General features: G+C 43.5%; 1 protein-coding gene across 3 annotated transcripts in view; it reads left to right on the top strand.

Moving 5' to 3' along the window:
* Positions 1-12,806, top strand: part of TCF20 (transcription factor 20) — a 477,459-nt gene that overhangs the window by 289,590 nt on the left and 175,063 nt on the right. For 2 of the 3 annotated variants that reach the window (XM_077278242.1, XM_077278241.1), the window contains 2 exons: positions 9,401-9,516; positions 9,636-9,782. The exons of the other annotated variant lie outside the window; for it this stretch is intronic. In XM_077278242.1, the coding sequence (XP_077134357.1) occupies positions 9,401-9,516; positions 9,636-9,782 (263 nt within the window). The remainder of the gene's footprint in view (positions 1-9,400; positions 9,517-9,635; positions 9,783-12,806) is intronic. 3 annotated transcript variants of the gene reach the window in all.

Raw genomic sequence — 12,806 nt, 5'->3', positions numbered from 1 at the left:
GCACACCCCATAATCCTCTATATAGTATAATGTACTCTCATATAGTATAATGCACTCCCCCATATTCCTCCATATAGTATAATGCACTCCCCATATTCCTCCATATAGTATAATGCACACCCCATAATCCTCTATATAGTATAATGCACTCCATAATTCTCCATATAGTATATTCGCTCTCCATATAGTATAATGCAACCCCCTTAGTCATTGTAGTCCTCCACTGCTTTGGGACGTATCATGTATGATGGCATTACATACACAGCTCTGCTATGACGGTGTATGCCTCCTTCAGAGATGTTACAGTGAGATAGCATAGCTGTGTCAATGAGGACACAGCAGGGTGATAATTACTCTGTAGTGCTTGGAGTGCTGCAGTGACCCCCGTGCTTGTCATTGTGAATCTCCTGTGAATACCGGCTAACTTTGGAAATGTCCGCTCAATCAAAATATAAAAACAGTTAATCTTAATGATAAACTGTGTTCTGAGGAAAAAAATCGAAACCCCGGAATTACATTTTTTCCCACTGCAACATTTCAATAAAAGAACCCACACATTCCAAAATAGCGGTATTTAACCGCGTAAGGACACAAAGTGATTCCTGCAAAGAATATTAAAATCATGATTTATTAATAATGATTAAAAACAAGAAAAATGCACGAAAAAACCACTGGAACATGTGGAAGAAGTGTTTGCGAAACGTGTTGGGGATGTGCGTCTGTCCTGGTCCTCCTCTGGTCTCTCCTTATTTTTCATTTAAGGTGATGTAATCTCTTCTTTATGCATTGGTATCTGGACCATGGACCAGACCTCAGTAATGGGACAATAAAACCTTCAATATTGAACCGTTCCAATATTTACGTCCACAACTATAATGATAGTTCTGCTTCACGTCACTTGTCTTATCTATTGCATTATTTCTATGTCCCATTTTGCATAAATATGTGATTCTTCAGATTTTGTGTTATTTTATGTCTGATGAAAAGACCTGAGTAGTCTTGAAAGCTTGCAATTTGTTACCTTTTAATGGCTAACTGAAAAGAAGGTATCAGACATAGAATAACACAAAATCTAAAGAGTCAGATATTTATACACAACTAGATGGTCGCCCGATTCTAACGCATTGGGTATTCTAGAATAATGCAATGAATACACAGGATTTGGCCGGCCGGGCGCGACCAATTAGCGAAGCGTGGTTCAAATTCCGCGCCAATTCGCGGCCGGACTGAGTCTGTCGCTGATTGTTCATGGCCGGCCGGGGATGACGAAACAGTGAAGCCAGGGCCAGCTCCAGGTTGAGGGCCCCGGGAGAAAAAGTCTCACAGCCCACGTAGCATATAACACAGCCCACGTAGTATATAGCACAGTCACGTAGTATATTGCACAGCCACATAGTATATTGCACAGCCATGTAGTATATAGCACAGCCCACGCAGTATTTAACACAGCCCACATAGTATATAACAGCCCATGTAGTATATAACACAGCCCACGCAGTATATAACACGGCCCACGTAGTATATAACACAGCCCACGTAGTATATAGCACAGCGACGTAGTATATAACACAGCCCACGCAGTATATAGCACAGCCCACGTAGTATATAGCACAGCCACGTAGTATATTGTACAGCCACGTAGTATATAGCACAGCCCACGTAGTAAATAGCACAGCGAGGTAGTATATAACACAGCCCACGCAGTATATAACACAGCGCACGTAGTATATAACACAGCCCACATTGCATATAGCAATGTGGGCACCATATCACTGTTAAAAAAAGAATTAAAATAAAAAATAGTTATATACTCACCTTCCGGATCCAGCCCAGGCCGTTCCCAGTAATGCCTTGCGGCAATAACCCGTGATGATGTAGCGGTCTCGCGAGACCGCTACGTCATCTGGGGTCATCTGGGGTCATTGCCGCAATGCATTCTTGGGACCAGAGCATCGCGAGGAGCGGGAAAGGCTGCCGCGGACGCCGGGAGGTGAGAATATAATGAATTTTTTTATTATTATTATTTTTAACATTATATGTTTTTACTATTGATGCTGCATAGGCATAGCATTTGTGGACATTATACGGGGCAAATGTGTCTATGGAGCATCTTATGGGGCCATAATCAACATTTGTGCAGCATTATATGGGGCATATTTTAATATGGAGCATCTTATGGGGCCATCATGAACTGTATGGGGCATTATATGGGGCTCCTGATTCAATATGGATATTCAAAAACACTTAACCTACTGATGTATCAATTAATTTTACTTTTATTGGTATCTATTTTTATTTTTGAAATTTACCAGTAGCTGCTGCATTTTCCACCCTAGGCTTATATTAGAGTCATTAAGTTTTCCCATTTTTTTGTGGCAAAATTAGGGGTCTCGGCTTATACTCGGGTCGGCTTATATATCGAGTATATACGGTACATCATTGTACCGTATACAAGCTCTCAGAGCAGGGTTGTCTTATTTTGCTTTAATTATTGTATTGTTAACGTTGTTACTTATGACTGTTGTATTTGAAACTGTTAAGGTACCTTCACACTAAACGATTTACCAACGATCACGACCAGCGATACGACCTGGCCGTGATCGTTGGTAAGTCGTTGTGTGGTCGCTGGGGAGCTGTCACACAGACAGCTCTCCAGTGACCAACGATGCCGAGGTCCCCGGGTAACCAGGGTAAACATCGGGTTACTAAGCGCAGGGCCGCGCTTAGTAACCCGATGTTTACCCTGGTTACCATTGTAAAAGTAAAAAAAAACAAACAGTATATACTCACCTTCTGCTGTCTGTCACACGTCCCCCGCCGTCTGCTTCCCGCACTGACTGAGAGTGCCGGCCGTAAAGTAAAAGCAGGGCGGTGACGTCACCGCTGTGCTCTGCTTTTACTTTACAGCCGGCACTCACAGTCCGTGCGGGAAGCAGACGGCGGGGGACGTGTGACAGACAGCAGAAGGTGAGTATGTACTGTTTGTTTTTTTTACTTTCACAATGGTAACCAGGGTAAACATCGGGTTACTAAGCGCGGCCCTGCGCTTAGTAACCCGATATTTACCCTGGTTACCATTGTAAAACATCGCTGGCATTGTTGCTTTTGCTGTCAAACACAACGATACACGCCGATCTGACGACCAAATAAAGTTCTGAACTTTCAGCAACGACCAGCGATATCACAGCAGGATCCAGATCGCTGCTGCGTGTCAAACACAACGATATCGCTATCCAGGACGCTTCAACGTCACGGATCGCTATCGTTATCGTTGCAAAGTCGTTTAGTGTGAAGGTACCTTTAGGGTATGTTAACACGTTCAGGAATGTGTGCAGAATTTTCCTGAGAAAAACCTGACACCACTCCCAGGAAATCTGCATGCGTTTTTTATGCGTTTTTTTTTAGCAACACATAAAGTTGGTTTAACCCCTTAACGACCGCCGATACGCCTTTTAACGGCGGCAGTTAAGGGTACTTAAACCACAGCGCCGTTAACGGCGCTGTGGAAAAAGTGAATAGCGCACCCCAGAGTTGGATTTTCTCTGGGGTCTCGGTTGCCGGGGGTAGCCGAGACCCCAGAGAACATGATTCGGGGGTTTTTTACCGACCCCTGAGTTGCGATCGCCGGTAATTAACCGTTTACCGGTGGTCGCAACAACAACAAAAAAAAATGTGATTTGCCATTTAATTTCTCTGTCCTCCGATGTGATCGCACATCGGAGGACAGAGAAATGGGGTCCCAGATCGCCCCCGATACTTACCTATCTCCCCCGGTGCTATTCGTGGCTCCCGATGGGCGCCGTCATCTTTTTCTGGGAAAAAAATGGCGGGCGCATGCGAAGTGCGCCCGCGGCCCGGCACCCGGAAGATCTTTGGGGTCTCGGCTGCCGGGGGTAGCCGAGACCCCAAAGAACATTATCGGGGTCGTTTTTTACCGACCCCTGTTTTGCGATCACCGGTAATTAACTGTTTACCGGCGACCGCAAAAAAAAAAAAGGGTTGTCATTCTCTGTCCTCTGATGTGATCGCACATCAGAGGACAGAGAAATAGGGGGATCGGAGACCCTGTTATACTTACCGGTGTCCCTGGGTCCTCCTACTTCTTCTGCTGGCCGCCGGCTTCTTGCTCCAGTAAGAAAATGGCGGGCGCATGCGCAGTACGCCCGCCATGATCTGCCGGCCGGCAGAGGAAAATTCTTCCTCTTGTTTTATTTTGGTCACTGTGATATCCTATCACAGTGATCAAAATAAAAAAAAATTGTAAATAACCCCCCCCCCCTTTATCACCCTCTTAGTACACTATGTTCCAAATTATTATGCAAATTACATTTTTATCGGATTTTCCTAAATGGTCGGTGCAAATGACAGTCAGTCTAATAAAAGTCATCACCCGTTAGAGTATACATCAAATTTTATTGAAGAAACCTCCCAATCATAACAGTATAATCTCCAAAATGAATAAAAACTCAAAATGCACTGTTCCAAATTATTAGGCACAGTAGAATTTCTAAACATTTGATATGTTTTAAAGAACTGAAAATGCTCATTTGTGGAATTTGCAGCATTAGGAGGTCACATTAACTGAACAAAACAGCTATTTAACGCCAAAACATCCTAACAGGCCAAGTTACATGTTAGCATAGGAACCCTTCTTTGATATTACTTTCACAATTCTTGCATCCATTGAACTTGTGCGTTTTTGGAGAGTTTTTGCTTGTATTTCTTTGCATGAAGTCAGAATAGCCTCCCAGAGCTGCTGTTTTGATGTAAACTGCCTCCCACCCTCATAGATCTTTTGCTTTATGATACTCCAAAGGTTCTCTATAGGGTTGAGGTCAGGGGAAAAGATGGTGGCCACACCATGAGTTTATCTCCTTTTATGCCCATAGCAGCCAATGACTCAGAGGTATTCTTTGCAGCATGAGATGGTGCATTGTCATGCATGAAGATGATTTTGCTCCTGAAGGCACATTTCTGCTTTTTATACCATGGAGGAAAGTTGTCAGTCAGAAACTCTACATACTTTGCAGAGGTCATTTTCACACCTTCAGGAACCTTAAAGGGCCCTACCAGCTGTTTCTCCATGATTCCGGCCCAAAACATGACTCCTCCACCTCCTTGCTGACCTTGAAGCCTTGTTGGGACATGGTGGCCATCCACCAGCCATCCACTACTCCATTCATTTGGACCATCCAGGGTTGCTCAACACTTGTCAGTAAACAAGACTGTTTGGAAATTAGTCTTCATGTATGTGTGGGCCCAATACAACCATTTCTGCTTGTGAACACTGTTTAAGGGTGGCCGAATAGAAGGTTTATGCACCACAGCATGCCTTTAAAGGAGCCTACACCTTGAGGTTCGAGGGACTGCAGAGGCACCAGCAGCTTCAAATATCTGTTTGCTGCTTTGTAATGGCTTTTTAGCAGCTGCTCTCTTAATCCAATGAACTTGCCTGGCAGAAATCTTCCTCATTATGCCTTTATCAGCACAAACACATTTGTGCTCAGATACAGCCACAAATCTCTTAAAAGTACGATGATCACGCTTACGTTTTTGGGAAATTTCTAATGTTTTAATCCCTTCACCAAGGCATTGCACTATTTGATGCTTTTCAGCAGCAGAGAGATCCTTTTTCTTTCCCATGTTACTTGAAAACTGTGACCTGCTTAATAATGTGGAACATTATTTTTAAGTAGTTTTCCTTTAATTAGAATCACTTGGAAAACCAATTATCACATGTTTTTAAGATTGATTTCAGTGATCCATTGAGCCCTGAGACACAATACCGTCCATGAGTTTATTTGAAAAACAAAACAATTAAATCTCTATGACACTTAAATCCAATTTGCATAATAATTTGGAACACAGTGTTAGGAAAAAATAATAAAATAAAAAAAAGTATGTATTTCTATTTTCCAATTAGGGGTAGGGTTAGGGGTAGGGTTAGGATATGTGCACACGTAAAATCGTTCTCTGCGGATTTTTCCGCAGCGGATTTGATAAATCCGCAAAGCCATAACGCTGCGTTTTTCCTGCGGATTTATCGCGGATGTACCGCGGTTTTTGTGCGTATTCCCCTGCGGTTTTACACCTGTGTTTTTCTATTATGGAGCAGGTGTAAAACCGCTGCGGAATCCGCAGAAAGAAGTGACATGCTGCGGAATGTAAACCGCTGCGTTTCCGCATGGATTTTTCTGCAGCATGGTCACAGCTTTTTATGTTTCCCATAGGTTTACATTGTACTGTAAACTCATGGGAAACTGCTGCGGACCCGCAGCTGCAGAAACTCTGCGGATCCACAGCAAAATCCGCAACGTGTGCACATAGCCTTAGGGTTACGGCTAGGGTTAGGGCTTGGGTTAGGGTTAGAGGTAGGATTAGGGTTAGGGTTGGGGCTAGGTTTAGGGCTAAAGTTAGGGTTTGGGCTAAAGTTAGGGTTAGAGATGGGATTAGGTTTGGCATTAGGGTTTAGTTTGGGATTAGGGTTAAGGTTAGGGTTGGGATTAGGGTTAGGGGTGTATTGGGATTAGGGTTAGGTTTTGAGGTTAGGGTTGAGATTAGGATTAGGGGTGTGTTGGGTTTAGGGTTTTGATTAGGGTTATGGTTAGCTTTGGGATTAGGGTTAGGGGTGTTTTGGGGGTTAGGGTTGTGATTAGGATTATGGGTTGGGTTGGGATTAGGGTTAGGGGTGTGTTGGGGTTAGGGTTGGAGTTAGGATTGGGGGGTTTCCACTGTTTAGGTACATCAGGGGGTCTCTAAACGCCACAGCCAATTAAGCGCTCAAAAAGTCAAATGGTGCTCCCTCCCTTCTGAGCTCTGCTGTGCGCCCAAACAGTGGTTTACCCCCACATATGGGGCATCAGCGTACTCAGGATCAATTGGACAACTTTTGGGGTCCAATTTCTCCTGTTACCCTTGTGAAAATAAAAACTTGGGGACAAAAAAATATTTTTTGTGGAAAAAAAATATTTTTTATTTTCACGACTCTGCATTATAAACTTCTGTAAAGCACTTGGGCATTCAAAGTTCTCACCACACATCTAGATAAGTTCCTTGGGGGGTCTAGTTTCCAAAATGGGGTCACTTGTTGGGGGGTTCTACTGTTTAGGTACATCGGGGGCTCTGCAAACGCAACATAACGCCCGCAGACCATTCTATCAAAGTCTGCATTCCAAACGGCACTCCTTCCCTTCTGAGCTCAGCCATGCGCCCAAACAGTGGTCCCCCACACATGGGGTATTAGTGTACTCAGGACAAATTGGACAACAACTTTTGGGGTCCAATTTCTCTTGTTACCCTTGTGAAAATAAAAATTTGGGGGCTAAAAAAATATTTTTTGTAGAAGTTTTTTTTTTTTTTAATTTTCACGACTGCATTATAAACTTCTGTGAAGCACTTGGGCATTCAAAGTTCTCACAACACATCTAGATAAGTTCTTTGGGGGGTCTAGTTTCCAAAATGGGGTCACTTGTGTTTTTTTTTTTTACTGTTTAGGCACATCAGGGGCTCTCCAAACGCGACATGGTGTCCGATCTCAATTCCTGCCAATTCTACAAAACAGTGGTTTACCCCCACATATGGGGTATCAACGTACTCAGGAGAAATTGCACAACAACTTTTGTTGTCTAATTTCTCCTGTTACCCTTGTCAAAATAAAAATTTTGGGGCAAAAAGATCATTTTTGTGGAAAAAATGTGATTTTTTTTATTTTCACGGCTCTACGTTATAAACTTCCGTGAAGCACCTGGGGGTCTAAAGTGTTCACCATACATCTAGATAAGTTCCTTAAGGGGTCTAGTTTCCAAAATGGTGTCATTTGTGGGGGGTTTCCACTGTTTAGGCACATCAGGGGCTCTTCAAACGCGACATGGTGTCCGATCTCAATTCCAGCCAATTCTACATTGAAAAAGTAAAACGGCACTCCTTCTTTTCCAAGCTCTGCAGTGCGCCCAAACAGTGGTTTACCCCCACATATGGGGTATCAACGTACTCAGGAGACATTGCACAACAACTTTTGTGGTCTAATTTCTCCTGTTACCCTTGTGAAAATAAGAATTTGTGGGCGAAAAGATCATTTTTGTGTAAACAAATGTGATTTTTTATTTTCACGGCTCTACTTTATAAACTTCTGTGAAGCACTTGGGGGCTCAAAGTGCTCACCACACATCTAGATAAGTTCCTTAAGGGGTCTAGTTTCCAAAATGGTGTCACTTGTGGAGCATTTCCACTGTTTAGGCACATCAGGGGCTCTCTAAACATGACATGGCATCCGATCTCAATTCCAGCCAATTGTGCATTGCAAGTCAAATGGCGCTCCTTCTCTTCCCAGCTCTGCGGTGCGCCCAAACAGTGGTTTACCCCCACATATGGGGTATCGGCGTATGCAGAAGAAATTGCACAACAAAATTTATGGTTACGGTAAATTTCTGTTGTTACACTTGTGAAAATAAAAAAATGGTTCTGAATTGAAATGTTTGCAAAAAAAAAGTTAAATGTTCATTTTTTCCTTCCACATTGTTTGTTTCTGTGAAGCACGTAAAGGGTTAATAAACTTCTTGAATGTGGTTTTGAGCACCTTGAGGGGTGCAGTTTTTAGAATGGTGTCATACTTGGTTATTTTCTATCATATAGACCACATCACATTTGAAGTCATTTTGAGGGGTCTAAAAAAAATGGTGCTGTAAAAATGAGAAATTGCTGGTCAACTTTTAACCCTTATAACGCCCTAACAAAAAAAAAAAATGTTTCCAAAATTGTGCTGATGTAAAGTGGACATGTGGGAAATGTTATTTATTAACTATTTTGTGTGACATATCTCTCTGATTTAAGGGCATAAAAATACAAAGTTTTAAAATTGTAAAATTTAAAAAAAATTTCGCCATATTTCCATTTTTTACATAAATAATCGCAAGTAATATCGAAGAAATGTTACCACTAACATGAAGTACAATATGTCACAAAAAAAACAATCTCAGAATCAGCGGGATCCGTTAAAGCGTTCCAGAGTTATAACCTCATAAAGTGACAGTGGTCAGAATTGTAAAAATTGGCTCAGTCATTAAGTACCAAATTGGCTCTGTTACTAAGGGGTTAAAAAAAAAGGCTCCCATGAGGTCATTTCCTGGTCCAACCCCTCTTCTCCATTTTGCTTTCTTGTTGGATTCAACATGCTGCACCTTCAGCCTCAGTGGCGTCTTACCCCACAACAGAACCAGCTATTGTTGCTTACGGCACTGCTTTTGCTGCAGCACGCCAGCGAGCAGGTAAGATAATGTCATTAGATGTGCACACTTTGCGTATTAGGCTGCGGATATGCAGCGTTTCTGACGCTGCGGATTTGCAGCAGTTTTCCATGTGTTGTACAGTACCATGTAATAATAAAGACTATATTCTCCCACAGGAGCAATCTCAGAGGAGAAGGAATAGAAGACGACCGAAACGGATGTGGGTTCATCCCATTATTCAGGAGCGGGAGGAAAAGGGACACTTCCATGTCCTTTACCGGGATTTAAGGAGGTAAGATATAAGGAGAAAAGGTATATTGTCATCTGTGTTCCTTTTATTTTTTTTATTGCTGTTATACAACGTAGTGTTACATTATGTGTGTGTTTAAAATATTTTTTTTTTTTCTTCAGTTATCCAGATAAATGTACTCAGTTTTGCCTTCTTACCATTGAGGCATTTGATCGCCTTCTGATTATTCTTGGTACACACCTCAGTTATGAAGATATGGTCATGCGAAGAGCAATCTCTGCAGAGGAAAGGCTGCTCATCACCTTGCGGTAAGGCCAATTTTTTTTTATTTTTTACACATAACTCCCAGACACATTGCCCCCATAATTAATTCTGCCAGTGCCCCCATAATGCTGCCATACTGCGTAATGCTGCCAGTGCCCCCATAATGCTGGCACACTGCGTAATGCTGCCAGTGCCCCCATAATGCTTCCACACTGCGTAATGCTGCCAGTGCCCCCATAATGCTGGCACACTGTGCCATAATGCTGCCAGTGTCCCCATAATGCTTCCACACTGCGTAATGCTGCCAGTGCCCCCATAATGCTGGCACACTGTGCCATAATGCTGCCAGTGCCCCCATAATGCTGCCACACTGCGTAATGCTGCCACACTGCGCCATAATGCTGACAGATATAGTGCCCATGTTTCGTATTTTTTATCTTGCCATACATAATTTTAATTTTATTAGATACCGGTTTTTACGTACCGGTAATAGGATTTTACGGAGCCACGACAGCACCCCTACGAGAGAGGGGATCCGCTCACCTTCCGGACAGGAACCTACAGGATTTAAAGGGGCGGTCACCCTCACCACTCCAGTTTGTGTTTCAGAGTATAAGGGACACCGCCCATTGAGTTAGTACATAACCATATATACTTAAACATTACTAAATACCATCACCTCTAAAAGAGTGATAACTAACCGCACACCTTCCAATAGAGTGCAGGAAACCAGTGATTAACTACGGGGGGGAATGTGCGGGTGCTGTCGTGGCTCTGTAAAATCCTATTACCGGTACGTAAAAACCGGTTTTCCTATCGCCACGACAGCACCCCTACGAGAGATTTTCAAAGATCAATCACCTGGGAGGGACTACAGTACTAAGTACTGAACGGCCAAAAGTTAAATTGGCCTCTGACAGGTCAAGACGGTAATGTCTATAAAAGGTGGAAGGAGATGACCACGTTGCCGCCTTACATATTACGTCTATGGAGACGTCTGCTCTTTCCGCCCAGGATGAGGCCATGGCTCGAGTAGAGTGGGCTCTGATGCCATCTGGTGGTGTTTGGCCTTTGGCAATATAAGCAAGATATATGGCATCTCTTATCCATCTGGCGATAGACACTTTCGTTACACTCGCCCTCTTTCTCGGGTTCTGAAAGGAAACAAACAAAGCCCTACTCTGCCTCCCTGGCTCTGTTTTGTGGAGGTATTCTAACAGCGTTCTTCTAACGTCTAGCATATGGCATTTCTGCTCTTCAGCTGAAACTGGATTGTCACAAAATGATGGTAAAACTATTTCCTGGCTTCTATGAAACTTGGAAGCTACTTTTGGTAGATATGCTGGATCTGGTTTTAACACGATCCTATCCTGAAAGACCATTAAATAAGGGGGATCTACCGATAAAGCCTGCAAATCACTCACTCTCCTAGCAGAAGTTAGGGCAACTAGGAGGGCGGTTTTTAAAGTTAAATATTTAATGGAGACTGAATCAATTGGCTCAAAGGGGGGTTCAGTTATGGCATCCAAAACTAAACTTAAATCCCATGGTGGCAGACTGGGCACATACACTGGATTAGAACGTTCAGTGGCCTTAATAAATCTGGATACCCATCTGTTCCCTGCCACATCACTGCTATATAATGCCCCCAGAGCTGAAATTTGGACTCTAAGGGTATTTACTGCCAAGCCCAATTCTCGGCCTTTCTGTAAGAATTCCAGAATAGCCAGAATTGGAACCTTGCCTGAAAAGGGATGTTGGTAGAAGGCAAGGAACTTTTTCCAAGTCTTAGCATAGATCTTAGTAGTAACTTCTTTCCGGCTGTTTAACAGAGTAGAAATGAGAGCCTCTGAAAACCCTCTTCTCCTTAATAACTCCCTCTCAAATTCCACGCCGTCAGATGTAGGGATTCCACATTGGGGTAATGGAATGGACCCTGAGAAAGAAGCTCCGGAGTGACTGGCAATACCCAGGGATCGGTCACAGACATTGTTTTGAGTAACGAGAACCATGCCCTCCTGGGCCAAAAGGGGGCAATCAAGATCACTCTCGCCCTCTCCTCCCTGATCTTTCTGAGGACTATAGGGATCAGACACATTGGGGGAAATGCATACCCTAGAGGGAAATCCCAGTGCATCTGAAGGGAGTCTATCACACAGGGTTTGTCTGCCAACTGAAGCGAAGCAAATTTCCTGGTCTGTCTGTTCTCTCTCGTTGCAAATAGGTCTATGACGGGCAACCCCCAAAGATCTACTATCTGTTTGAACACCCGCCGATTTAGAACCCATTCTCCTTGACTTAGAGAGTGACGGCTGAGGTAATCTGCTTCTGTGTTGAGCTCTCCCCGAATGTGAACAGCCGATAGAGAACGAAAATGAGCTTCGGCTATGTTGAGAATGTCTGAGGCGGTGTTCATTAGGGATTTTGATCTTGTACCCCCTTGACGGTTGAGATACGCCACTACTGTTGTGTTGTCTGACTGGACTCTTACATGTGAATCCAGCAGAGATGGTAGCAACCTGAGTAGGGCCTTTTTGACTGCCGTAAGCTCTTTCCAATTCGAGGACTCTTGAGCCTCTAAGAGAGACCATTGCCCCTGAGCCCAAATATCTCCTATGTGAGCTCCCCATCCTATCGGGCTGGCATCGGTTGTGACCGTGTTGTCTGGTATTATATTCCAGCTTACTCCTTTCCCTAAATGTTCCATGTCTAGCCACCATCTCAGACTGTCTAGAGTGGCAGTGGATAGCCTGAGTCTTTTGCCTAATTGTCCTTGAAGACTCTTCTCTGCAACCAAGACCTGGGCCTGCAACACTCGAGTGTGGAACTGAGCCCACTGGACGGCCGGTATGCACGATGTCAAGGATCCCAGAAGGGACATAGCGTCTCTCAAAGTCAGATCTGGCCTTTTTGTTACAGTACTGACTTTGTGCACAATCTTCTGCTTTTTCTCTTCCGGAAGGAAACATAGTTGCTCTTCCGAATTTAGCAGAATACCTAGGAAAGTCTGAGTCGATGATGGAACCAACTTTGATTTTTCCAAGTTGACTAGCCAACCTAAGTCCTGT

Source organism: Ranitomeya variabilis, chromosome 8, assembly GCF_051348905.1.
Source record: "Ranitomeya variabilis isolate aRanVar5 chromosome 8, aRanVar5.hap1, whole genome shotgun sequence".
Classification (NCBI taxonomy): domain Eukaryota; kingdom Metazoa; phylum Chordata; class Amphibia; order Anura; family Dendrobatidae; genus Ranitomeya; species Ranitomeya variabilis.
Note: the sequence above shows the minus strand (reverse complement) of the source record. Positions and strands in the feature narration are given on the sequence as shown.